General features: G+C 45.0%; 1 protein-coding gene across 2 annotated transcripts in view; it reads left to right on the forward strand.

The window, feature by feature from the left end:
• Nucleotides 1-27,549, forward strand: part of prex2 (phosphatidylinositol-3,4,5-trisphosphate-dependent Rac exchange factor 2) — a 203,376-nt gene that overhangs the window by 14,177 nt on the left and 161,650 nt on the right. For both annotated transcript variants that reach the window (XM_036944100.2, XM_036944101.2), the window contains exons 2-5: nt 17,858-17,929; nt 20,198-20,320; nt 25,277-25,381; nt 27,305-27,406. In XM_036944100.2, the coding sequence (XP_036799995.1) occupies nt 17,858-17,929; nt 20,198-20,320; nt 25,277-25,381; nt 27,305-27,406 (402 nt within the window). The remainder of the gene's footprint in view (nt 1-17,857; nt 17,930-20,197; nt 20,321-25,276; nt 25,382-27,304; nt 27,407-27,549) is intronic.

A 27,549-nucleotide genomic window follows, 5' to 3' on the forward strand; every position in this document is an offset into this window, starting at 1 on the left:
GCCATGTTATTACCTCGTACCCCTGCACATCAACTTGGTACTGGTACTTCCTGTATATAGCCATGTTATTACCTCGTACCCCTGCACATCAACTTGGTACTGGTACTTCCTGTATATAGCCATGTTATTACCTCGTACCCCTGCACATCAACTTGGTACTGGTACTCCCTGTATATAGCCATGTTATTACCTCGTACCCCTGCACATCAACTTGGTACTGGTACTTCCTGTATATAGCCATGTTATTACCTTGTACCCCTGCACATCAACTTGGTACTGGTACTTCCTGTATATAGCCATGTTATTACCTCGTACCCCTGCACATCAACTTGGTACTGGTACTTCCTGTATATAGCCATGTTATTACCTCGTACCCCTGCACATCAACTTGGTACTGGTAATCCCTGTATATAGCCATGTTATTACCTCGTACCCCTGCACATCAACTTGGTACTGATACCTCCTGTATATAGCCATGTTATTTTTACTCTTTATTTTTATTTGTTATTCACTGTGTATTTCTTTTTCATGTCACTATTCATAGTTTTTATTTTATATCTTTAACTCTGCATTGTTGGAAATGGAATCGTGAGTAAGCATTTCACTGTTGGTCTACACCTGTTGTCTCTGAAGCATGTGACAAATCAGATTTGATTTGATCTTCAAATGACTTCTGTTGTTATCAGTTGTCTCAGCGAGAATTTCAGCTGTGTAAGCAGTCTGGCGTTTGTCCGTTGACACCGATAAGTGTGGGACTTTTATGTTATCAGTTTATTTGAAGCCTTTTTAAGAAAGCTCTTAAAAAGTTTCAACTTAGTGACTGATAAATCTAGCACTTATGTAGAATATGTACTGCCAAAATGACCCACTGTGAGTCAACGAGGATCAAAGCTATCACTTACTGGCTAAACCATTGACAGTCTTTCGTGGTTGAAGAGACATTGACTACTTCTCTTCTAGTCTCTTTAACATTTGTCTTTCTAAAGATCTTATATATCTGTATATATGAGTATATGAACATGTATATATGAATAGTGTGTGAATTGTATTTTTGTTGTCTCTTTCCAATATATACACCTTATTTCATTTTTTTATTTTGAATTGAATGTCCTCGTCTATAACTGTTCTAAACTTTGTCATGTATTTGTATGTTTTATGTGGACCCCAGGAGGAGTAGCTGCTGCATGTCAAGTAGCTAATGGAGATCCTAATAAACTACACTCTGTCCTCTGTCTCGCACTCTCTCTCTCTCTTTGTCTCTCTGTTTGTTGTCTCTGTCTGTCTGTTTGTCGCTGTCTCTCTGCAACAGCCACACAGGTCAGACAGACAGAGGGAATTCTGTTTCCCCCTTAAATTCTTTAATTAAGGACTTGGCTGCGATGTCGTGGAGGGAGACGGACACAGGGGCCTTGTCTCTGGATGAGCAGATGCCCCCTCTCTCTCTTTCTATCTCTTCCTCCTTCCTCTCTCTATCTCCCCTACCCTGCCCCTATTTCGACCCTCCCCCTATCTTGTTTAGCCCTATGGGGGCGATTGGCACAGACTGTAAAGTACCCACGACTGGGCTGGCGCCTTATTTTAAAGCCAGACTACCAGGAAGCCTCTTAAATGTATCACTGACCTTTCACCTCCTTATTGGACCAGAAGTCGTGACGTGCACGCCCAATAATATCTCATTCATACTGTGTAAAAGGTTGATGTAATTGTCTGAAAATTACCATGAAAAATTAACATGAATGTGATGTCACTCTTTCCCCTTACACTTCCCCCCCCCCCCCCACCTAACACCATTATAACCCTGAGTCCGAATTGGGCCAGCTTAAATGAAGGACTCTCAGACTAAGATAGACGCTAAGGAAGTTTCCATGTAGATATATGCATACCCAGGTAGTGAAAGTTGAGGGGTGGTGTCGGTGATGCTTGAGGCACTGAAGAGGCAGGGTTGGTTCTGGAAGAGGTCAAACTAGTTGAACAGGACATATCCAGACAGTGGAGGACCTTTTAACCCAGGATCCAACCACCCAGGTCAGGATAACATATCCCTGTATCCATGCAGTTAACCAGGCACAGGTGTGTGTGTGTGTGTGTGTGTGTGTGTGTGTGTGTGTGTGTGAATATTTGTTAGGGCCAGTAAAATTAAAGGGAAATTCAGCAACAAAAAAAAAAGATATAGAAAAATATGGAGAGAAAACCCACACTCTTAACTAGTGTCAGTTGATGTTCTGGTCATGCCAGTAATGGTGCCATTCCTGCTCTGGCCATTTGAGTCACTTGTAGGCATGGTAATGCTAAAAGGCAGGGGTCCATTTGTTTTGTGGCTGGCATGGTGGCACTGCCTCTTAATGGGCTAGAGAAGGGCCACTGCTCCGTCTGTTCATTCACAGATACAAAAATGGCATGAAGCCCAGACCCCATGGAAAGAGAGGGAACAGGGGGAAGAGGGTGAGGGGGTGGAGGACACTCCCCAGTAGCTTCTGGTTGGCAGTCTCTCTCGCTCTCTCTCTCTCTCTCTCTCTCTCTTCCTGTTGGCAGTCAGTCTGTCTGTGGGGCCTAGGGAGAGAAAAGACAGAGATGTTATTATTTTCCCCATTTGACTCGGTCCAACTCTGTCTAGTTCTGTCCCAGAGAGCCAGAGACTAGAGGAAGGCTTGTGTCCCAGCTCTCCTCTACTCCTGCTGGGTGGGATGGCAGCATGTTGTCCCTGTCCCCTGTTGTCCCCACTGAAGGGTTTAGAGAGCCAGGATGGTCATCAAATGAACAATCCAGGCCAGTGACAGTCATCCTTGGGAGGCTGCCTGTCTGAGATTGGAGAGGAGACTGACAGTTCTGCTTAGTCATTGCACCGACCAGTGGAGTATGTGTGGCGTGTGTACAGTAACTTCAGAAAGTATTCACATCCCGTAACTGTTTCCACAATTTGTTGTGTTACAGCATGAATTTAACATTTATTACATTTTGATTTTTTTTTGTCACTGGCGTACACACAATACCCTATAATGTCAAAGTGGAATTATGTTTTTCGAAATTGTACAAATTTAATATAAAAGGAAAATCTGAAACGTCAATAAGTATTCAACCCCTTTGTTATGGTAAGCTGAAATAAGTTCAGGAGTAAAAATGTGATGTATCAAATGTGGTGTATCAATACACCCAGTCACTAAAAAATATACTGCAGTCATTCCCAACTCCTAGCTCAGCCTGTTGTCTGGACCTCTGGCAGTCTCTATGGGGGTACCACACGGTTAAATTCTCGGTCCGACTCTTTTCTCTGTATATATCAACGATGTCGCTCTTGCTGCGGGTCATTCCTTGATCCACCTCTACGCAGACGACACCATTCTGTATACCTCTGGCCCTTCTTTGGACACGGTGTTAACTAACCTTCTAACGAGCTTCAATGCCATACAACTCTCCTTCTGTGGCCTCCAACTGCTCTTAAACGCTAGTAAAACTAAATGCATGCTCTTCAACCAATCACTGCCCACACCCGCCCGCCCGACTAGCATCACTACTCTGGACGGTTCTGACTTAGAATATGTGGACAATTACAAATACCTAGGTGTCTGGTTAGACTGTAAACTCTCCTTTCAGACTCATATTAAACATCTCCAATCCAAAATTAAATCTAGAATCGGCTTCCTGTTTCACAACAAAGCCTCCTTCACTCACTCTGCCAAACAGTAAACTTGACTATCCTACCGATCCTCGACTTCGGCGATGTCATTTACAAAACAGCCTCCAACACTCTACTCAGGAAATTGGATGCAGTCTATCACATTGCCATCCGTTTTGTCACCAAAGCCCCATATACAACCCACCACTGCGACCTGTATGCTCTCGTCGGCTGGCCATCGCTACATATTCATCGCCAAACCCACTGGCTCTAGGTCATCTATAAGTCTCTGCTAGGTAAAGTGTCCGCCTTATCTCAGCTCACTGGTCACCATAACAACACCCACCCGTAGCACGTGCTCCAGCAGGTATATCTCACTGGTCCACCCCAAAGCCAACACCTCCTTTGGCCGCCTTTCCTTCCAGTTCTCTGCTGCCAATGATTGGAACGAATTGCAAAAATCGCTGAAGTTGGAGACTTATATCTCCCTCACTAACTTCAAGCATCAACTCTCTGTGCAGCTTACCCATCACTGCAGCTGTACACAGCCCATCTGTAAATAGCCCATCCAACTACCTACCTCATCCCCATATTGTTTAATTTACTTTTATGCTCTTTTGCACACCAGTATTTCCAGTATTTCTACTTGCACATCATCATCTGCACATCTATCACTCCAGTGTTAACTTACTAAATTGTCATTACTTCGCTACACTGGCCTATTTATTGCCTTACCTCCGTACTCCATTTGCACACACTGTATATAGATTTTTCGATTGTGTTATTGACTGTACGTTTGTTTATTCCATGTTTGTGTTGTTGTTTGTGTCACACCACTTTGCTTTATCTTGGCCAGGTCGCAGTTGTAAATGAGAACTTGTTCTCAACTGGCCTCCCTGGTTAAATAAAGGTGAAATATATATATTTTTAAAGTTGCCGGAGAGGAAGGAAACCACTCAGGGTTTTCACCATGAGGCCAATTAGAGGATGGATCAACACCATTGTAGTTACTCCACAATAGTAACCTAATTGACAGAGTGAAAAGAAGGAAGCCTGTACAGGATAAAAATATTTCAAAACATGCATCCTGTTTGCAAGACACTGAAGTAGTACTGCAAAGAATATGGCAAAGCAATACATTTTTTGTCCTGAATACCAAGTGTTATGTTTGGGGCAAATCCAATGCAACACATCACTGAGTATCTCTCTCCATATGTTCAAGCGTAGTTGTTTCTGCATCATGTCATAGGTATGCTTGTAAGGACTGGAGAGTTCTTCAGGATACAAAATAAACGAACTGGAGCTAAGCACAGGCAAACTCCTAGAGGAAAACCTGGTTCAGTCTGCTTTCCACCAGGCACTGGGAGATGAATTCACCTTTCAGCAGAACAACAACCTAAAACACAAGGCCAAATCTAAACGTTCTCTCACTGTCAACTGTGTTTATTTTCAGCTAACTTAACATGTTAATATATTAATGAACATAAGATTCAACAACTGAGACATAAACTGAACAAGTTCCACAGACATGTGACTAACAGAAATTGAATAATGTGTCCCTGAACAAAGGGGGGGTCAAAATCAAAAGTAACAGTCAGTATCTGGTGTGGCCACCAGCTGCATTAAGTACTGCAGTGCATCTCATCCTCATGGACTGCACCAGATTTGCCAGTTCTTGCTGTGAGATGTTACCCCGCTCTTCCACCAAGGCACCTGCAAGTTCCTGGATATTTCTGGGGGGAATGGCCCTAGCCCTCACCCTCCGATCCAACAGGTCCCAGGTCCCATCACGCACAGAACAAGCAGTCTGGCTGGTGGCATTGTCATGCTGGAGGGTCATGTCAGGATGGGCCTGCAGGAAGGGTACCACATGAGGGATGAGGATATCTTCCCTGTAACTCACAGCATTTAGATTGCCTGCAATGAGAACAAGCTCAGTCCGATGATGCTGTAACGCCCCAGACCATGACGGACCCTCCACATCCAAATCGATCCCGCTCCGGAGTACAGGCTTCGGTGTAACGCTCATTCCTTCAACAATAAATGCAAATCCGACCATCACCCCTGGTGAGAAAAAAACCTGACATGTCAGTGAAGAGCACTTTTTGCTAGTCCTGTCTGGTCCAGCGACGGTGGGTTTGTGCCCATAGGCAACGCTGTTGCCGGTGATGTCTGGTGAGGACCTGCCTTACAACAGGCCTACAGGCCCTCAGTCCAGCCTACTCAGCCTATTGTGGACAGTCTGAGCACTGATGAAGGGATTGTGCGTTCCTGGTGTAACTCGGGCAGTTGTTGTTGCCATCCTGTACCTGTCCCGCAGGTGTGATGTTCGGATGTACCGATACTGTGAAGGTGTTGTTACACGTGGTCTGCCACTCCGAGAACTATCAGCTGTCCGTCCTGTCTCCCTGTAGAGCTGTCTTACAGTATGGACACTGCAATTGATTGCCCTGGCCACATTTGCCTCCTCTGTATGGAGGACTGGGCCAAAATCCCAGCTGCAGTGTGTGCAAACCTGGTCAAGAACTACAGGAAACATATGATCTCTGTAATTGCAAACAAAGGTTTCTGTACCAAATATTAAGTTCTGCTTTTCTGATGTATCAAATACTTATGTCATGCACTAAAATGCTAATTAATTACTGAAAAATCATACAATGTGATTTTCTGGATTTTTGTATATTTTATATATTATACATACATACACACTACCGGTCAAAAGTTTTAGAACACCTACTCATTCAAGGGTTTTTCTTTATTTTTTGTATTTTCTACATTGTAGAATAATAGTGAATACATCAAAACTATGAAATAACACATAGTGAATCATGTAGTAACCAAAAAATGTTAAACAAATCAAAATATATTTTATATTTGAGATAATTCAAAGTAGCCACCCTTTGCCTTGATGTCAGCTTTGCACACTCTTGGCATTCTCTCAACCAGCTTCACCTGGAATGCATTTCCAACAGTCTTGAAGGAGTTTCCACATATGCTGAGCACTTGTTGCCTGCTTTTTCTTCACTTTGCGGTCTGAATCATTCCAAACCATCTCCATTTGGTTGAGATCGGGGGATTGTGGAGGCCAGGCCATCTGATGCAGCACTCCATCACTCTCCTTCTGGGTCAAATAGTCCTTACACAGCCTGGAGGTGTGTTGGGTCATTGTCCTGTTGAAAAACAAATGATAGTCCCACTAAGTCCAAACCAGATGGGATGACATACCGCTGCAGAATGCTGTGGTAGCCATGCTGGTTAAGTGTGCCGTGAATTCTAAATAAATCACAGACAGTGTCACCAGCACAGTACCTCCACACAATAACACATGCTCCTCCATGCTTTATGGTAGGAAATACACATGTTCATCCACACGCGTCACACAAAGACACGGCGGTTGGAACCAAAAAAACTAAGTAATTTGGACTCCAGACCAAAGGACACATTTTCACCAGTCTAATCGTGTTTCTTGGCCTAAACAAATCTCTTCTTATTAGTAGTGGTTTCTTTGCAGCAATTCGACTATGAAGGCCTGATTCACGCAGTCTCCTCTGAACAGTTGATGTTGAGATGTGTCTGTTACTTGAACTCTGTGAAGCATTTATTTGGGTTGCAATTTCTAAGGATGGTAACTCTAAAGAACTTATCCTCTGCAGCAGAGGTAACTCTGGGTCTTCCATTACCGTGGCGGTCCTCATGAGAGCCAGTTTCATCATAGCGCTTGATGGTTTTTGTGACTGCACTTGAAGAAACTTACAAAGTTCTTGAAATCTGGATTACTGACCTTCATGTCTTAAAGTATGGATGGACTGTCGTTTCGCTTTGCTTATTTGAGCTGTTCTTGCCATAATATGGACTTAGTCCTATTATTTGGTAAAAGACCATCTTCTGTATACCCCCTACCTTGTCACAGCACAACTGATTGGCTCAAACGCATTAAGAAGGAAATATATTTGACAAATTAACCTTTAACAAGGCACTCCTGTTAACTGAAATGCATTCCAGGTGACTACCTCATGAAGCTTTTTGCAAATGTTATAACATTACAGAGTATTTTGTGTAGATCGTTAACAAAAAATGACAACATGTGTAAAAAGTCAAGGTGTGTGAATACTTGATGAAGGCACTGTGTTGGGCCTTCGTTTTACTTGGATGACTGTAGTCACTCTATGCCATACATCTTAGCCTTAGTTTCATCATCAATGTTTGTAGCTTTGAATCAATTAGGTATTTTCTTGAGTCAAATCTTAATTGGTGCTAAAAATGTAATCTATTTCATAGTTATCAATGGAAACATTATTCCAGTCTCTCATTTCCAAGAGCTACTGAATAACCTCACTGACAAGCCAAAAGGTGTATCCTCAAGCCACGTGGGAAAAAAAAGAGATATAAAGAGATTGGTATTTACCTAATTAGCCCTTAATTAGAAATCAAAGTGTGCCTTCCAAAGGACACCCGTTTAAATAGAAATCAGTGTGCCTTCCAAAGGACACCCGTTTAAATAGAAATCAGTGTGCCTTCCAAAGGACACCCGTTTAAATAGAAATCAGTGTGCCTTCCAAAGGACACCCGTTTTAAATAGAAATCAGTGTGCCTTCCAAAGGACACCCGTTTCCCTATATAGTGCACAATTTTGACCCCCTCGAGACGCAAACAAAGATGCACATTAACGTGTTGAAATGTCTTTTTTTATTTGGTTCTGTAGGCTATGGTGTAATTTAGGCTGCCGCAGACCAAACCTAAGTTAGTCCATATTGCTGTACAGCAAGGCTACTACAGTATGTGAGTCAAACGTGTCTGTGTTAAAGAGCGTTTTCCCAAAGTTAGTCTGAGGTTTTATAATATTCTTGTGGGTGTCTTACTGTAACTTTACCAGTCTGTCAGCCGTACAGCCGCACAGCACGCCCAGACAGGGTGATTTGTTTTAATGAAGGGTTATTAAGTACACCGAGACAGGCAAGCCTTTCTTTCTCTCTCTGCCCAATAAAAGAAGATCATATAAAAAGACCTGCTGCTCTGTGTTATTAATAAAAACCAGAGGACAACTGGTCCCAAATCGCCCCCTATTCTCTCTATAGGGCACTACTTGTTATGGGGCTCTGGTCAGAAGTGGTGCACTATTTAGGGATTTGGGGCCACTCTCCCTCCTTGCAGATGGGCCTAGTGGCTCCCCAGACAGATGCACTAACATTCCTCCATGCTTTATTTATAGTCTGAATTTCCTGTACATATTCCCACTGGATGGAGAAGCACGGTGTGTGTGTGTGTGTGTGTGTGTGTCTGGGATGACTGGCGGGAAGCTGGGGATGGGTCCTGGTGGTGTTATCGGCCCCTGTAAAGTTAGACTCGTGGCTCATGGAGGGAATAATAGAGTTACAAAGGGTTGACTGCTGAAGATGCACCCAGGTGTGGTGGGTTAGGCATCAGGGTGAAATGTGTGTGTCTGCGGCGGTACCTTTGTGTGTGTGTGTGTGTGTCCGTGTGTGGGCCTGTGTAAATTCCCATGCAACCTCGGTATAGTAGATTGAACACCGAAATAGCCCCAGCAGTAAAGTCCTGAACAGGAACCATGGTGAATGCATCACTTCCGCCAAACACACATACACACAGCTCCCAAGGCCCTTGAGTGGGCTTGTCATGAGGAGAGACAAACCAAGGCCTCGGTTCAAACTTCCAATAACACACGCACGCTCGCACACACACAAACACACAATAACATGCATACACACCACAGGAGGTTGGTGGCACTTTAATTGGGGAGGACGGGCTAGTGGTAATGGCTGGAGCGGAATTTGTGGAATGGTATCAAATACATCAAACATGGCTTCCAGGTGTTTGGTGCCATTCCATTCGCTCCATTCCAGCCATCATTATGAGCCGTCCTCCCCTAAGCAACCTCCACTGATGCTTGTATATATACACACACACACACACACACACACACACACACACACATATACACTCAGCACTGGGACACAGAGGCAGGTGAGGATAGTTGATCTGCTGTCTGTTGCACCAGCTCTCTGTTGTCTCTGTGTCAATGGTGTGGTGTGTGTGTGCGCGCGCTCTGTTGTCTCTCTCTCTTCCACCAGACACAGATTTCATGCCTTTACCATGCTCTCCTTTGTTAAGAGGACAGTAGACAGACAGAGACACACACACACTTTCTGCCTCTATGTTCCAGAATAACAGATTTGTATGGTTGAACTGGTCGTAACACGTTGTGGGGCATGTCTTCACAGTGCACTGGTTCAGTCTACTGGACAGTGTGGTGCAGACCTGAGTTCAAATGGCATTTGAAATCTTTCAAGTACTTTGAGTGTTTGCGCTAGTCTGCCCGAAGTGCCAAATGAGCAGGGTTTATGGTATTGGGACTATTCTATTTGTCCGTTAAGCCTGACAAGCTCAGAGTATTTGAAATGATTTCAAATAGTATATGAACCCAGGTCTGGTGTGTAGGAAAATGCACCAAACAAACTCAGCCTGTTGTTTGTATCTCCACCACTGGGCCTCGGAGCCTTTTGTCTTCTCTCTGTCTGTTAATAAGGGAGCATTTCAATACACAGTGCATGGTAATTGTCTGGGGCTTGTATTCATAAACCGTCTCAGAGTAGGAATGCTGATCAGTTTTGCGTTTGAGACTGAAATGAATCGCCAGTGGAGGACCTGGTCCGAGATCAGCACTCCAACTCTGAGACGCTTTTTGAATACCACCCCCAGTCTATCGCAGCACACTATCCATACCCAACAGCTCTCTCTGCTGTTTCTCAGATAAAAGAGACGGGCTTAGATGTGTTCACGTTTCAGCGGTCGCAGATGGATTGAGTAATTACTGAGTAATGTGTTTCTGTCTCTGGAAGTGGGAAGTGCGTGCTGTTTCCACTGGCCCAGTTAGGACAACAAAGAGCAGCTCAGTGAATGGTCTCTGTCAGGACAAAAGGGCCAGTTCCCAGGACAGTAGAGTCTGTGAATGAAGCGTCCATTCATCTCATCAAATGCGATATACTATACCTCACCTGTGACCTGGGCCGTAGAATTTCCCAGTCACAGAGCTCTCTATGGACAGTTTAAGCCAATAGAACATTGGTTGAAGTTCTGAACTAACATCTGAACAGTAACAAACCTGGAACAGAACTGATAGAGGCATTGCTTTGATACAGTTTAAATGATTATTTAAAATAGTTGTTTTTAGTGCTGGGCTGAACCAAAAGCCTTCACACCCTGTCTGTCACTTCCTAGGACCAAGATTGGTGTTTAGCCTAGACCTATGAAACTGACCCTGGTCGAACCGCGTTCCTTTATTAGTTGGGATGCAACAAAGAGAAAGGAGAGGGGAGGGTGGGAAGCTAAAGGAATGGTCAGGCTCCAGAGTTCTGTGATTTCTATGGCGACAGAACGCTTTACCGTAAGAGCGCCAGGCCGTCTGAGACCTGCCTAGTTCCTGAACTAAATGCCAACAGGGCTTTGTGTGAATGGGCTGTTACACAACTCTGGCCCCTCAACTTCTCCTCTCTCCTCTATTAAGCAGAGCTAGGGGTTAGAATGGGCGACAGACTAGCGAGCTGACTCCCTGTGTTAAATCTTTATCTCCGCGTCTCTATGGGAAACAGAGAAGAGAAGGACACTGTGGTCCACTCTGGCACAACACATGGAAGGAGTCCCTAACGGGACACTATTATATATGGGCCCTGGTCAAAAGTAGTGACCTGCGTAGGGAATAGGTTGCCATTTGGGATGCAGGTTTGAAATCCGTTAGTCAGGTTGCTTCCTAACACCAACGCGTCTTCCCAGTAATATGATGTAACGATAGGACAACAGGACCATGATGGAGATGAACGTGTTTTTTCTACCTGATTGGATACAAAGAACATAAGAGGGAGATGCTGGATGTATGGAGTGTGTTAATGTACTCTGTCTTTTGTGTGTGTGTGTGCCTGTGTGCCTGTGTGTGTGTGTGTGTGTGAGAATGAAGGATAAAGAGAGGCCGTCACCATGTAACGGCACACATGGTCAGTTTTGGGATGGGAATACTCTCCCTCCCACGCAGAGATGGAGAGCTAAATAGGAAGGCCAGAACACAATAATGCTGCAAATAGTTTTAGAAAAAAGACATGTAAAAGCTCCCATGTTGCAGAAATGAGTTTGAGTCAAGTACAAAGCTACCCTCAACATCTGTTAGCGCAATGTAGGTTAAAACTGTTGAGGGGGGGAGCGTGCAAAAGTAAAGTAGCTGTTTGATGTTTTACATTGAAAACAGTGTTTTCTGGTCTTTGTGGATATCCTAGTGGTTCAGATAGAGTGCAGTATATTGTACTATCAGAAAGTACTACCATTACAGCATCTCTATTAGTTACTGATACAAATCTAATCATCCTTTTGTAGTTTTTTACGGGACCTCTGACTTTTCTAGAATGTTTCCCATGGAAAGTACAGCATATCCCTGTTTGTCTCCTTAGTTCACCTTTACCTTATTGTAGCTCATCTATGGAGCCCATGGCCTATACGTCCCAAATTACACCATATACCCTACATAGTTCACTACTTCTGACCAGAGGTCTTTGGGCACTGGTCAAAAGTAGTGCACTGAATAGGATGCCATTTGGGGTGCATCCCCAAGGAACGGGTTCTGCTCAAAAACCAAACCAGATGTGGTCTATTGAACTAAAGGAACCTCCTTCAAACGGAACCTCGAGACAGACTCTTGTAAAGAATATCTCTGGAAGTCCCCTTACATCCTGGTATTTGAGTATTTATTGAGAACGTCTGCCCGTCTGACAGTCCCTTGACTGCGGTCACATAACCATAGGCATGGGCTGAGTCCCATATAGCACCTTACTCCCTACATAGTGCACAAAGTGGTAGATTATAAAGGGAATAGGGTGCCATCTGTCCCGTAGAGGAGCCGTTATAACGTATGCTTTTGGTCGGCGGTCAGGTCGGTTCCTTTCCCAGACACAGTGGTTTCCTGCAGAAAGACATCCGCTCCTGGAGAACACTGTGTCTCCTGGGAGTGGAGCGGCCATTGGCTAATGAATACGAGGATTAGAGAGTTCGAGACAGACAGTGCAGGATATGTGGACATGTGTTCCCTATCACTGGGCTGCATGCGTCTGATCCTGAGTCCTTTGTGACTGGTGTGATGCTAGGCTGGCTCAACCAGGGTCCCTTGGTGTGGTTAACCCAAGCCCCAGTCCATTGTGAGTTAGTGATGCAGCTTACATTGAAGAAGAAATTCAGAAACTCGGGGAGGACAGTGGAAAACTGTTCAAACTGATTATTGTTAAAAGCCATCATGATGGCCTGTGGCCTTCATCAGATTCCAACCCCCCCCCCCCCCCCCCCCCCCTTCAATTCATGCACCTTGGTTTGAGAGTGAGGTATAGCAGCAGTGGGCCGTTCCCTTTAGTGATGCAGCTGATGCAGCCATTTCGTTGACAAGCACAAGTCTTCTTTATCCTCCTGAGGAAAAAAACACTGTTGAAGAGGAACTGACGGTTTCTATCCTCCTCATTAGGAAATGCGTGTTTTGATGTTGGTGTCGTGTGTGTGTGTGTGTGTGTGTGTGTGTGTGTGTGTGTGTTCGCACATGGGCAGTGTTTGTACATTCACTCTTCCAAAACAGTACAGTTAGTCACTTACCCTTCTAGATAACTTGAAACAGTCTAACCAGGTCTTGTCTGGAAGTAGCCTAGGCTAGCTAGCAAAACAAGCCAACTTATTGGATTCAATCTGCCGATGTGCGAATGTGACAATGTTGGTTTAGCTTTGGAAAGCCCATCTGTGGGGCTAGTTAGGGACCGTCAATACATTACACAATGTAAATGGGACCATATTTTCATGTTGCACACCTTTTAGTTTTCTCATTAAATACTTCAATATTTGTATTTGAATTTCCACAATTTATAGTTGGTTTGAGGTTTTTAAGTCATTGAAATTTGGACCTATTGAAATGTACAAATATTGTCCCATGTACGCTGTGTAATTTACTGATGGTCCCTAACTTGCCCCATAGGGAGATCCAAAGTTAAACCAAATATACCACGATCAGTTCCGCACCCATGTGTTGGGCATTACGATCGGGTTGTGTGCTGCCAGCTGTGGGCAGGATTGAAATAAACCCAAACCCAAGAAACTGTTATGTCCCCTAGATTCATAACATCTTGCAAATCTCTGTTTTGGACGATACGGACTTGATTCCGAAATTATCCTATTTACAATTTGTTGTACATTTTGACAGTAGAATACATGTTTTGGACAATCGATGCCACGTAGGCCATTTTAAACCAGAGAAGTAGTTTTTTCCCCCCCGATACACTCGGATGTTGTTTAACTTGCAGAGATCAGATTTAGAACTGCGTTGTCAACTACTCAGCAAGTTTGATGTTTTCTTCTGTATAGTTATAGGCTGTTTGATAAGCATCTGTACTGCCAGTGTTTCATCACCATCTCTCTCTCTCTACATAAGCCACCAGAAGCAGTGTATAAATCCTAATTAGCGTCTACAGAATATAAAGTGAAAGTATCAATTATAATTAGACTTCTCCAAAAAAAACTGAGTAACAAGGTTTCACGATTACGCTCTCTGTCATACTTTAATGACAAGATGTACACTTTAGATGTAAAAAGGTTCTACCGTTCCTCACAAATAAACATATCTCGGCTTTATAATTGGCCGAGACTGTCTCTTAAGTCGTACTTTGATGACCTGGAACCTCGTCTTGATGTAAATGGACTCCGCTTTCTCACCTAAACATCTCTCCATCTCCCGTCCCTGTCAGACGAATGCAATCGCCTGTAGACGACGACTACGTTCGTGCGTGTAGCTACAGATTAGACCCACACACACACACAGACACACACAAACACATTAGACTTGCTAATGAGATGCTAATGCTAGTCAGCCTCTCCTCAGTGAGTCTACCAGACGACAGCTACAGAATGGTAATTAGCGTGGAGGAGCGCTTCCACAAAGAGACTGACTATTTAGTCCTTTCCATCTCCATCCACCAGCACACATTCAATTATCCAGGTTGCGTCTCAAATGGCACCCTATTCCCTACATAATGCACTACTTTTGTCCAGAGCCCGGGTCAGAAATAGTGCACTATGTAGGGTATAAGGTGTGATTTGGGACGCAGTTTTCGTCTTTCTTCCTCGTGTAGAGAGCAGAGCTGAGAGCAGAGCTGTGCTGTCTCGTAGTCGACTCGGCCATTTCAATTGCTGAGGTGTTTGAAAGTCTAGGCCTTTAAAATCTATGTAATTTAACCCTTAGTTTGTTTAAGAGTGGCAAGACTTCCTAGTCTTAGTGCCTCCCATAATTTGCTTTGTAGGTGGGACACCAAGACCCTTAAAAACACACAGGGGCAGTTTCCCGGAACACACTGTCTAGTCATCCTGGACTAAAAAAAGATTTTAAATGGAGATTCTGTGTCGGGGAAACCACCCTTCAGACTTACCCCCCCCCCCCCCCCCCCCACCTCAGTTTGCAAATTACTGCCGACTGAAACCAGTTGAATTGAATAACATTTGCCGTGGTGCGTCAGTGCATTGTCAGGACTATGTTTCAAACTAGACTCCATACATCTGCCCACTAGTCTAGGAGCTATAAAAGCATGTCTGTGTTGATAGTGTCATCAACATTCCGTTGGAGCAGTTCTAACAGGAAATGCTTTGGCTTTATATGGTCATTAAGTTTGTCTACAGAAGTTGTTTACATGAGTTATGTCTTATCAGTCAGATTGCCCCCAAAATGAGCACCCGATTCCCTCCCTATATAGTACACTTCTTTTTACCAGGGCCCATAGGGTAGGGTAGTAGCGCACTATATAGGGAATAGGGTGCCATTTGGGACGTCCCCTTACGGCTCAGGCACACCAATAGCATTTGCCGGCCGAAAGTACTTCGCACCTCAAAACAGAGTGCCGGCAGTAATTTGCAAACTGAGTGCAAACCAATTGTACATGTAGAATCGCACGGAAATGTCTGCAGTCAGACAGACGGCCACCAGCAGGTAGTACAGCAGCCCGGTGTGGTGTGTGTGTGGTCTTTTTAGGTTGTCCAGGCTGTCTATGGTCCTCTAAACGACAGACGGCATTACAGGACCCTAACGAGCACTAACTGTTTGTCTAGTTAGACTGCATATTAGACTCATGGACATGGTATCTTTACCTGCCAGTCTTTAAGTGTGAGAATATGGCTTGTATCCCAAATGGCACCCTATTCCCTGTGTTGTTGCTTTGGATGTTGTAGTTTTTAGTACTGGGTAGTGTGGGTAGTGTGAGTCATGAGGTGATTAAAGGGGGGTCGTGTCCTGTTGTCTGTATCTCCTCCTGACCTTTCCTCCTAGACCTAACCCTGCATGCTGTATAGAAACACAGCCTAAAACCCCAAACAGCAAGCAATGCAGGTGTAGAAGGTGTAAAAACTCCCTAGAAAGGCCAAAACCTAGGAAGAAACCTAGAGAGGAACGAGGCTATAAGGGGTGTCTGTGCCGGGTGGAGATTTTACAGAACATGGCCAAGATGTTCAAATGGTCATAAATGACCAGAAGGGGCAAATAATAATAATCACAGTGAACAGGTCACCCTATTCCCTAGGGCTCTGGTCAAAAGTAGTGCACTATAACGGGAATAGGTTGTCATGTGGGACACTGCCTGGGTCTCCTGACTGCAGGATCATCTCTCCGACACAGCCTCCTCTGTCCTGTCAACGTGTCACTGCGGAGGGCAGGCTGTACGCTGACCCCCCTCACTTTCTCCCCTTAGACCCCCCTCACTCACTGCACTCACAAGCAGGATCATCACTCCTTTGTTTATGGAACCTCTAGTCCATTTGCCTGGCTGACACACAGACCCACATGGTCTGTTATTTTAACCAGGCAACTAGTGTATACCCCATGGAGGTGTTTTTGGAAGGCTTGACACATCATGACATTGTCCTGATTACCAGTAAAGTGTCTTGAGTCGACTTTCAGGGAATATGTGGCAGAATATTGTTAAATCAGAGGCCACATGGTGGAACATGGAATGGATGTCTGTACAGCTGATGTAATGGCAGGGAAAGTTTCTCGCCTCTTGCTGAGCTCAGTTACTCATATTTGACAGCACAATATGAGCGCTCGCGGAATGAGAAACGTGAGTCATTCTTAATGTGTGAGCGCACAATGGCGTTGGGTGGAGTTAAGACTGGAGAGTATGAAAAGCCTGTGCCTTTCTTTTGAACTAAGAGATTTCTCTTTGAGATATGATTTGCTAGGATTTACTTTCATCATCGCTCGCCCGGCATTCGTGACGTGATTTGAGGACATTATCATCACTCTAATTGAGTGTGCCATATCGTTGATGTGTTGCGTTTTCAACACTTATGGAATCATCCCAAACGGCACCCTGTTCGCTTTATAGTGCACTCGTTTTTACCAGGGCCCATAGGGGAATAGGGTGTCATTTGGAACACATCCTCTCTTAACAGAAGGCAGAAATCTGTTTTTTCCTACTGGCTGTCTTTTTCCTTTTCTTGTGAGTTGTTGTAGTTATATGTCTGTCTCCTTCTACTTGAAGTGTAGCCTACAGCCCAAGGCATGCAGTGTTTCCCAAATGCCAAAGTCTTCCTTGGTTGTGATTTAAGACTTGGTTCTGGCTTGAGAAATAGTTTTAATTCATTTGGTGGGCCTAAAAAACGGCCCAAAGCTTTAAAGTTGCCTGGTACCCGTTGCATGAAAATGCTTTCGGGAACCAGGATCCTAAGCGAACTGGAGAAAGTCAGAACCCTAACCATTCTCATCCATCACAATTCACACTGAATAGCCGTCCCCACCTCCTCCCCACCTCCCCACCTCCTCCCCCAGCGATCATGATTGTGACCTCCTTTGAAAGTTCATGCACTGCATTTATGAAGTGAGCCCAGGCGGGTTTTTTTTTACTCCAGAGCGAAGATCAGCTTTCACATGGATCAGGTGACCATTCTGATGGTTAGCAACTTGCACTGGCACACTGCAGAGTGTTGCAGCTGTAAGCAGTACAAGAAGGGAAGGGGACTCTGTTCTCTACCTTGGCCTGTGTCCCAAATGACACCCTATTCCCACATGGGCCCTGGTCAAAAGTAGTGCACTATATAGGGAATAGGGTGCCATTTGGGACGCGACCGTGCGATGTTAAACTGGCAGCTCTAAGAAGAAACCATCACGCGCCAAATGTAATCTAATCTTGGAGGGAGTTAAAAATAATATTTTCTTTTTTCTCTTCTACTCAGGTGTTTCTCCACCGCCTCAACCAGTATGCAGCCACGAAGATCGACAAGAACGTCACAGAGGAAACCGTTAAGGTGAGTCTTTATTAGTTTAGCCTGGTGATTACATCATAACGACTTAATCTAGTAGTTACTTAATGACTGTGTAATCAAGATCTGTGTAGAAATGTGAGTGGAATGTCAGAAGAATGAGTCCTTTTAGCTGTGTGGCTGAGTATAAACCTTGTTTTCATAACGTTATCCAATAAAAGGCCGGAAATTACAGCCGGAATCCAAATAAAACTCAACGTCTCTTGTTTGAGGGACTCTTTCAACCCAAAATAGACGTTTCTTCTGAATGAGGAAAAAAAAAATAGCTACTAAGGCCCAGGCATATACAGGAAGCAGCTGTAAATGTAATCTATTTGTATAAATGATTCCGGCTGCGTGAGGGAGTGGGACAATAAAGGATGCGTCGCTGTTGGGATGGTCCTTGTCTATCTGCATGTGTCCCAAATGGCATCCTATTCCCTACCGTGCACTACTTTTGACCAGAGCCTATATGGGTGCAGGGCTCTGGTCAAAAGTAGTGCTCTTAGGGTTGTAAAGCTACCGGTAGTATACCAAAGTTACGGGAATCTTCAGTCATTTTGTTAATTAACAGATAATCTATGGTAATCTGTTTTAACTTTGGTAATTTATTTTTGAATACATCATTTAAAAAAAGAGTAATATATAGTATTCATTTAATATATATGCCTCCATATTGTCTATGATTTTCTAGTAGATAGGACATATGGTTCAAGAGAAAATAGCCTAATTCATGAAAACAGCATCTAATCAACACTGGCATTATTTTCAGTTAACTCTGCAACTCTTCCAACTATTGACTGTGTTCACAACTGCCACCAGTGTGACGCCAAAACATTGTCAACAGAAACATATTTACATCAAATAAATATGTGTGTAAAGAAATATAAAGGATATTTCATGCTGAAACCCTCATATTAAACACCAATGGTATTCACTATGTTGACGGTTTATGTTTAGGATCATGTTTTACAGCTTTGTCCTTCACATTTTTGCTTTTATTTCATATATTTTACGATTAGGCCACACAGAAGGACGTCACAGACACCTGTGATAATATGAAATACCCAATAGGGCCACTTGATGTCCTGTGATAGATTGCATGAGATACCAACATTCTGGTACTGTAATGAATTTAGAACACTTACCCTCCCTTTGCAACTCAAAGTGCACTATATAGAGAATATAATGCTATTTAGGGTCATACTCCACTCTGTGGGCTTTGCATATTCTGGAAGTTAAACATGCATTGGCGTAGGAGCGGCCTACGTGTTCCTGTGTCCTGTGTTTTGGAACACGCTGTGAGAACACTGGGGGGCAGGGGAGGAGTCTGGGGGAACAAGGTCAGACGGAGGTCAGGGTTCTAGAATGTCTTGGTTGTTGCTAACTAACAGCTGTCCCGCTCCAATTTGCCATAGAACCTTACTGTACTGGAACACTCCAGAGTGGAGAAGATACAGAACGGATACAGATATGATTCCATATACTGCTTGATGTAAGAATCATGTCAGTTACAGGTTTTCAATTTCGGTCTCTTGGGTGGTGTATACTGTCGCACCCACAGAGTGCATAGTCCTCTTCCCCCTTAAGTTAAGGGCAGTCCACCACAGGCACTATAGGCCCCCCTCCCCATCCACAATCAGACCATTATTTTGTGCTTAAGCATTGCCACATAAATTACATGAAAGCACAAAATAACACAATCCCACATAAAGGCTAAGTACAGCGTTCCATATGACAGAGCATATAAAATGTCTCTCCATGAACAATTGTCTCCCTTTCCGGTGTTTTCACAAATGCTAATTTCCTCTCTCAACTCTAGAATTATAAGATGAAGTCAAGTCTGGGACTATTTCAAAGAAACCTCATCCGTTGTTCTGTGACTTCTGTCTCCCTCTGAGCCCCAGGCAAAATGCGCTCGTTCTCTCTCGCTCTCTTTCTCTCTCATCTGTCGTGCCCCAAAATATTTAAACCGTTGTATTTTCCCCTAATCGTCTTCCCTCACGACGAGTGGACTGAAAAGAGTGTGTCTTTATGGTCCAAATATCTTGCCTACCAGGTTCATGAGCAGATAGCTGATCACGAAGGCAGGATACTGATCAAAGGATACTGTATGTGTTGACCTGTTTGGACACACTCCTTGTCCTTGCTTGGCTAGGGTTTCATGTCCTAACGTTTCCATGGTTACGTTTTGTCAATGTTTTTGAATTTGTGCCCCCTCCAGATGTTAGTGTTCTGTCCCCTGGCGTTACAGTGTATTCTGTCCCCCTCTAGGTGCTGTTCTCTAACCTGGAGGAAATCCTGTCTGTGCACCGTAACTTCCTGTCCATGGTAGAAGAGCTGCTGCAGCCAGACCCCCACGCTCACCACGAAGTGGGCCGCTGCTTCCTGCACTTTGTGAGTCTCGCAGGCCTCCGTATCGCTCTTGTCAATCCATGCTAGGAATGAAGACCGAATAGTGCTTTCTAACCACAAAAGTATGATTTTTTTTTTGTATCACTACCCACAGCAGCTCACAGTACTCACACTGACTAGAGCAGTGATTCTCGAACGGTGGGTTGTGTCTGATTCCATCTGGGAGGCCGCTTAAGATGAGCTCAGAAATGTTGTTGATCAGTCTTTTTTTTAAATCACAGTACAATTGAAAGTGCTTTAGATGAGTCGCAGCTCGAACAAGTTAGAGAGTTCCTTGGGTGCAGGCAGCTATTCTGGTTGACGCGAAGGAGTTTCAAACCCCGTCTTAACCAGGCCCATTCTCTCCGAGTCGGCTAATCTCTCTGCCTGCATCCCAAATGACATCCTATTTCTTTTCTAGTGCACTACTGGTGACCAGGGCCCATAGGGAAAAGTTGGGACATACTGCACCTATTACCCATTGTTTCAGCGTAGGCTAATCTCTCTGTGTTAGTACAGGCCAGAGAGGAAGATAAGATGAGATTCAACACGACTATCTCCTGTGCAGGCCGTATACTGCTCTGATGTAGCCCCTCTGTCGTAGATTAGATTTATCCTAGCTCTTTGATGCTGAGCTGAGCTGGGATATGGACCACTATATGATCTTAGGTTTCTGTAGGCCGTAAATCTAGAGTAGATGTCTGAATGTTGACCCTCTCCTCAGTGGGTTACTATATTCTACGAAGGACCTGTAACAGGTCTTCTTCAAAGCTAGTTCTCCTCAAAGTGACACCATGACAGGGATGGGTTTTAACAGGTGACAAACTGTTTTTGCATTTATTTACAGTTGAAGTCTGAAGTTTACATACACTTAGGTTGGAGTCATAAACTTGTTTTTCAACTACTCCACAAATGTCTTGTTAACAAACTATCGTTTCGGGCAAGTCGGTCAGGACATCTACTTTGTGCATGACACAAGTCATTTTTCCAACAATTGTTTACAGGCAGATTATTTCACTTATAATTCACTGTATCACAATTCCTGTGGGTCAGAAGTTTACATACACTAAGTTGACTGTGCCTTTAAACAGCTTGGAAAATTCCAGAAAATTATGTCATGGCTTTAGAAGCTTCTGATAGGCTAATTTACATAATTTGAGTCAATTGGAGGTGTACCTGCAGATGTATTTCAAGGCCTACCTTCAAACTCAGTGCCTCTTTGCTTGACATCATGGGAAAATCAAAATAAATCAGCCTCAGAAAAATAATTGTAGACCTCCACAAGTCTGGTTCATCCTTGAGAGCAATTTCCTAACGCCTGAAGGTACCACATTCATCTGTACAAACAATAGTACGCAAGTATAAACACCATGGGACCACGCAGCCGTCATACCGCTCCTAGAGATGAATGTACTTTGGTGCGAAAAGTGCAAATCAATCCCAGAACAACAGCAAAGGACCTTGTGAAGATACTGGAGGAAACCTGTACAAAAGTATCTATATCCACAGTAAAACAAGTCCTATATAGACATAACCTGAAATGCTGCTCAGCAAGGAAGAAGCCACTGCTCCAAAACCACCATACAACCACCATACTGTACATGGGGACAAAGATTATACTTTTTGGAGAAATTTCCTCTGGTCTGATGAAACAAAAATAGAACTGTTTGGCCATAATGACCATTGTTATGTTTGGAGGAGAAAGGGGGAGGCTTGCAAGCCGAAGAACACCATCCCAACTGTGAAGCACGGTGGTGGCATCCCAACTGTGAAGCACGGTGGCAGCATCATATTGCGAGGGTGCTTTGCTGCAGGAAGGACTGGTGCACTTCACAAACTAGATGGCATCTTGAGAGAGGAAAATTATGTAGATATATAAGTTAAAGCTTGGTCGCAAATGGGTCTTCCAAATTGACAATGACCCCAAGCATACTTCCAAAGTTGAGGCAAAATGGCTTAAGGACAACAAAGTCAAGGTATTGGAGTTGCCATCACAAAGCCCTGACCTCAATCCTATAGAAAATTTGTGGGCAGAATTGAAAAAGCTTGTTCGAGCAAGGAGACCTACAAACCTGACTCAGTTACACCAGCTCTGTCAAGAGGAATGGGACAAAATTCACCCAACTTATTGTGGGAAGCTTGTGGAAGGCTACCCAAAACGTTTGACCCAAGTTAAACAATTTAAAGGCAATGCTACCAAACACTAATTGAGTGTATGTAAACCTCTGACCCATTGGGAATGTGATGAAAGAAATAAAAGCTGAAATAAATCATTCTCTCGACTATTATTCTGACATTTCACATTCCTAAAATAAAGTGGTGATCCTAACGGACCTAAAATAGGGAATTTGTACTTGGATTAAATGTCAGGTATTGTGAAAAACTGAGTTTAAATGTATTTGGCTAAGGTCTATGTAAACTTCCAACTTCAACTGTAAATATGTATTTGTTTTACATTTAATTCAATTAGAGCGACTTACAGGAGCAATTAGGGTTGATCGCCTTGCTCAATGGCACATCGGCACATTTTTTTCACGTTGTCGGCTTGGGGATTCGAACCAGCCACCTTTCGGTTACTGGCCCAATGCTAGGCTACCTGCCACCCCTATGACCTTGTGTACCTTCCAAATGGCACCCTGTTCCCTATATAGTGCACCACTTTTAACCAGAGCTCTCTGGGTCTACTCTCTATATAGGGAATAGAGTGCCATTACAGACTCAACCCATGTGGTATCAATGGTATAAGCAATGGTCTTTAGAAATCATCGTCATGGCTGTTTTGTGAAAGTCCAGTCATTTAGAGTCTAACCTGCATGACTCTGTGGTCGCTCACATGACCATGGCTGATGATCTTGTGTCAGACTACCCAGCAGGGAGGCTACTGTGGTCTGTTCTCTCTCTGGAGCTTATTACACCTATTTCAAAGAAACCTTGTCCATTGTTCGGTGACTTCTCTCCCCCTTCGAGCCCCAGACAAATTCTCTCTGTCTCTCTCACTCACTTTCCTTCTCCTCAGTGATTGAGGTATCTTGCTGTAAGACAGAGTTCCTAGAAAGAGAGGAATTGTGAAATCTCTCTCTACTTCAGCTGAGGGGAAAACCCTGGTGGGATCTGAGTGGGAGTGGGTTCTCATAGTAGAATCTCAGCTCTAATCGTTCCAATATGGAATAAGTTATGAAAAACAGTTTTTGATTTCAACATGGTCTTAACAACCTGCTTGTCAAAGCTGGTTCTATCCTCACCATTGGTCGAATCCTTTCTTGAGGTCTGCACAAGAGCTCTTCACGAGTCCAAAAAGTTGGACCCGTTCCGAAATGGACCTGGGGCTTTCTGACCCGGACCCGATATGCATACATTTTTTTCTTTATATAGAGACCCCTTCCGAATGGACCCAAAGATAACTAGACCCGTTCCATATAGACCTGGTTGGATCTAGACCCGGTCCGATCTGGGTGAGGGAAGCAGCAGAAAATATATATTTTTTTAAGCTACTTTTACTAACCGGAGCTGATGGAGGGAGAGAGGTGCCGCTCTAGCAGGCGGGGAGGGGCCTTGCTGTGAGCTAGTCACAGGGTGAGCAGGGAGGAGGGAGGGAGAGACAAGAGACAGCAATCAAGGGGAAAGGGAAAGAGGGATACCTAGTCAGTTGTACAACTGAAATGTTTCTTCCGCACTTAACATCTGGATCAGAGGGGTGCGGAGGGCTCCCTTTATCGACATCCACGTCATTGGCGCCTGGGGAACCAAGCCGACTCGCGCTTTAGTCGACTAATAGCTGTCATAGTTAGGTTGTTTATCATCAAACATGATTGCATCATACCTGCCTTGACTGCATCAAACCTGCAGAAGCTAGTTAAGCTAGCCAACGTTAGCTAGCTAGGCTAACTGAGGCTGCAGTGCGTGTGCTTTCTCATCCTACAGTTTACACATAACAACAACTCCATTCAGCATGTTAAGTAGCACCCACCTGTTCGCTCCTGGTCGTTGTAACCTATCCTTCTCCTTTTAACTTTTTAATTCTTTCATTTTAATTTCATCTTCCATTTAGATTTTTTTAGATATCTCCTAACTTTTGCTCCACACAGAGAAAGGCTCTATGACTGTAGCCTCCTGCCACTTTGATGACTTATGATTGGTCAACAACAAGCTACACACTCCACTCTGGTGAGAAGCAGGAGCGGTAGCAGGAGTGATAAAATGTCTCTCTCGCTCTGCTGCAGCGGTCGCGTTCAGATCCGTACGAGCCCTTCGTGATAAGTCAGTTAAAATTACACATACCTGAGACCAGTGACAATTGTGAATTCTGGATCCCGACCCGCTCGGTCCCCGGACCGGGTCTCAGGCATTCGGGTACAGGTGGATCCGTGAAGACCTCTAGTCTGATTTATGCCGTCGATCTGAAGATTATTTAGGCAATAGGATGCCAATGGGGCCGCAAACTCAACTCAGGACCTTGCAGCCAGTTCCACTGTATGTTTTCGTCGTTCCCCTCTAATCAAGGACTGATTTACTTGTTTGCAATGAATAATCAGGTAGAACAGAAAACCAGCAGGCTCCGGACCTCGTAGTGTAAGAGTACCGCTGCCATAGGGCATCTATTTATGCGCATTGATCAGAAGTTAGGATGTGGCCCTCCATTCATTTTGGTTTAGTATGAGAACCCATCAAGGTTTGATCTGAGTAGGTGTAGACTGTGCTGTTCGGTAGTAATGATGATTTATAGGCCATGTCTCTGTGCAGTATCCCTCAGAGAGAATGACTGGGGTGTTACGAGCATGTGAAGTCATGGGAAGAGGGGTTTGTCACGACGCATACATGTGGCTTCAAGATAGATGACAGGATAGGGCAACATGTCCTCTCTCTCACTCCCTTTCTCTGTCTGTCTTTTTTTTCTTCTCTCTCTCTCTCTCTCTCTCTCTCTCTCTCTCTCTTTGTCTCTCTCGCTCTTTCTCTCTCCAGAGGAGTGGTTTTCAGATCTATGATGAGTACTGTGGGAACCATGAGAAAGCTCAGAGATTGCTGCTGGAACTCAACAAAATCAGGACCGTCAGAACATGCTTACTGGTGAGGAACCGTGTGTGTGTGTGTGTGTGTGTGTGTGTGTGTGTGTGTGTGTGTGATCTTTCCGGCCTCTCATTTAACTCAGTGTGTGCTGTTTAAGGTTGTTCTCCATGCTATACACATATCCCTCCGGGCTTTATGGGTAATGTAATGCTACTCCTTCTCACCCCTCCAGTCTTTCACAACCGTATCACTCCATACATTCACTCCTGTTACAAGAGCTCCATAAAAACCCTGGGACCTACAGCAGTGTCCGCCTTCGGGAAGATACTCTATCTAAAAAAAAAAACACACATTAGTTTCAACCACATACATCTGCAGAGTCATGTTGTGGTATTGCAGAGGGCTATTTCTGGTAGTTGATCATATGAGAAGTACACACATCTCGGCTGTAAGTGGAAGGGGAGCTCTATATGATTGAGCGTTGTTTTTGAACCCAGCAGGGAGAGGGTGTGTGTGTCTCAGCGGGGTTAGAGTGGTCTTAATTGAATGCGATTTAATGGAGGTTTTATGGTCTTGGCTTCGGCGGGACCTTCCTGGCTGCTTGCATCAGCCCTGTGAGGGTCGTGTTACCCTCATAACCTCCATCCAACCCTGGGCTCATAGTACTTGGGTTACCCCCCTGACCTCCAGTCCACTCTGGGCTTAAAAGCCTTGGCTTGCCCTCCTAACCTCCAGAACTCCAGTCAACCTTTGCCCTACTGGAGGGCCCACTGACTGAAAGCCTGTCCAGTGTTTTATGTAGTGAGAAGGATGTAATTTAACACTATTTCACAACTATTAACGAAAGAGAATGAGGTTACCCCCCCAACCCCCCCTCAACCCCTGGAGGTTACCCCCCCCAACCCCCCCTCAACCCCTGGAGGTTACCCCCCCAACCCCCCCTCAACCCCTGGAGGTTACCCCGTAACCTCCCCTCAACCCCTGGAGGTTACCCCGTAACCTCCCCTTAACCCCTGGAGGTTACCTCCTAACCTCCTCTCAACCCCTGGAGGTTACCCCCTAACCTCCCCTTAACCCCTGGAGGTTACCCCCTAACCTCCCCTCAACCCCTGGAGGTTACCCCCCAACCCCCCCTCAACCCCTGGAGGTTACCCCCCAACCCCCCCTCAACCCCTGCAGGTTACCCCCTAACCCCCCCTCAACCCCTGGAGGTTACCCCCCAACCCCCCCTCAACCCCTGTAGGTTACCCCGTAACCTCCCCTCAACCCCTGGAGGTTACCCCCTAACCTCCCCTCAACCCCTGGAGGTTACCCCCTAACCTCCCCTCAACCCCTGGAGGTTACCCCCTAACCCCCCCCCTCAACCCCTGGAGGTTACCCCCCCAACCCCCCCTCAACCCCTGTAGGTTACCCCCTAACCTCCCCTCAACCCCTGTAGGTTACCCCGTAACCTCCCCTCAACCCCTGGAGGTTACCCCCTAACCTCCCCTCAACCCCTGGAGGTTACCCCCTAACCTCCTCTCAACCCCTGGAGGTTACCCCCTAACCTCCCCTCAACCCCTGGAGGTTACCCCCTAACCTCCCCTCAACCCCTGCAGGTTACCCCCTAACCTCCCCTCAACCCCTGTAGGTTACCCCCTAACCTCCCCTCAACCCCTGGAGGTTACCCCCTAACCTCCCCTCAACCCCTGGAGGTTACCCCCTAACCTCCTCTCAACCCCTGGAGGTTTACCCCGTAACCTCCCCTCAACCCCTGGAGGTTTACCCCGTAACCTCCCCTCAACCCCTGGAGGTTTACCCCGTAACCTCCCCTCAACCCCTGGAGGTTACCCCGTAACCTCCCATCAACCCCTGGAGGTTACCCTGTAACCTCCCCTCAACCCTGGCCTATGGCCCCGTTGATTGTTTAAAAGAAGGCAAACGGAGGGGAGGTGAACAGGTGACTGATACTTATGTCCACATCGTCTCCTTTGCTCCTGTTAGAACTGTATGTTGCTGGGGGGCAGGAAGAATACAGAGGTTCCATTGGAGGGCTACCTGGTCGCTCCCATTCAGAGGATCTGCAAGTATCCACTGCTGCTCAGGGTGAGTCCTGTATCTGTATCTGGATCACAGCTCCTCGTCCTTCTTGTTTCGTGGTCATCAGAGCTGTTGTTTCTTATTCATCTAAGCCTCCCTCTATATGAACGCTTGGTTGTCACGTCCTGCGCACACACACACACGGTTTC

Source organism: Oncorhynchus mykiss, chromosome 15, assembly GCF_057628025.1.
Source record: "Oncorhynchus mykiss isolate SJ-2025 chromosome 15, ASM5762802v1, whole genome shotgun sequence".
In the NCBI taxonomy this organism is placed as follows: domain Eukaryota; kingdom Metazoa; phylum Chordata; class Actinopteri; order Salmoniformes; family Salmonidae; genus Oncorhynchus; species Oncorhynchus mykiss.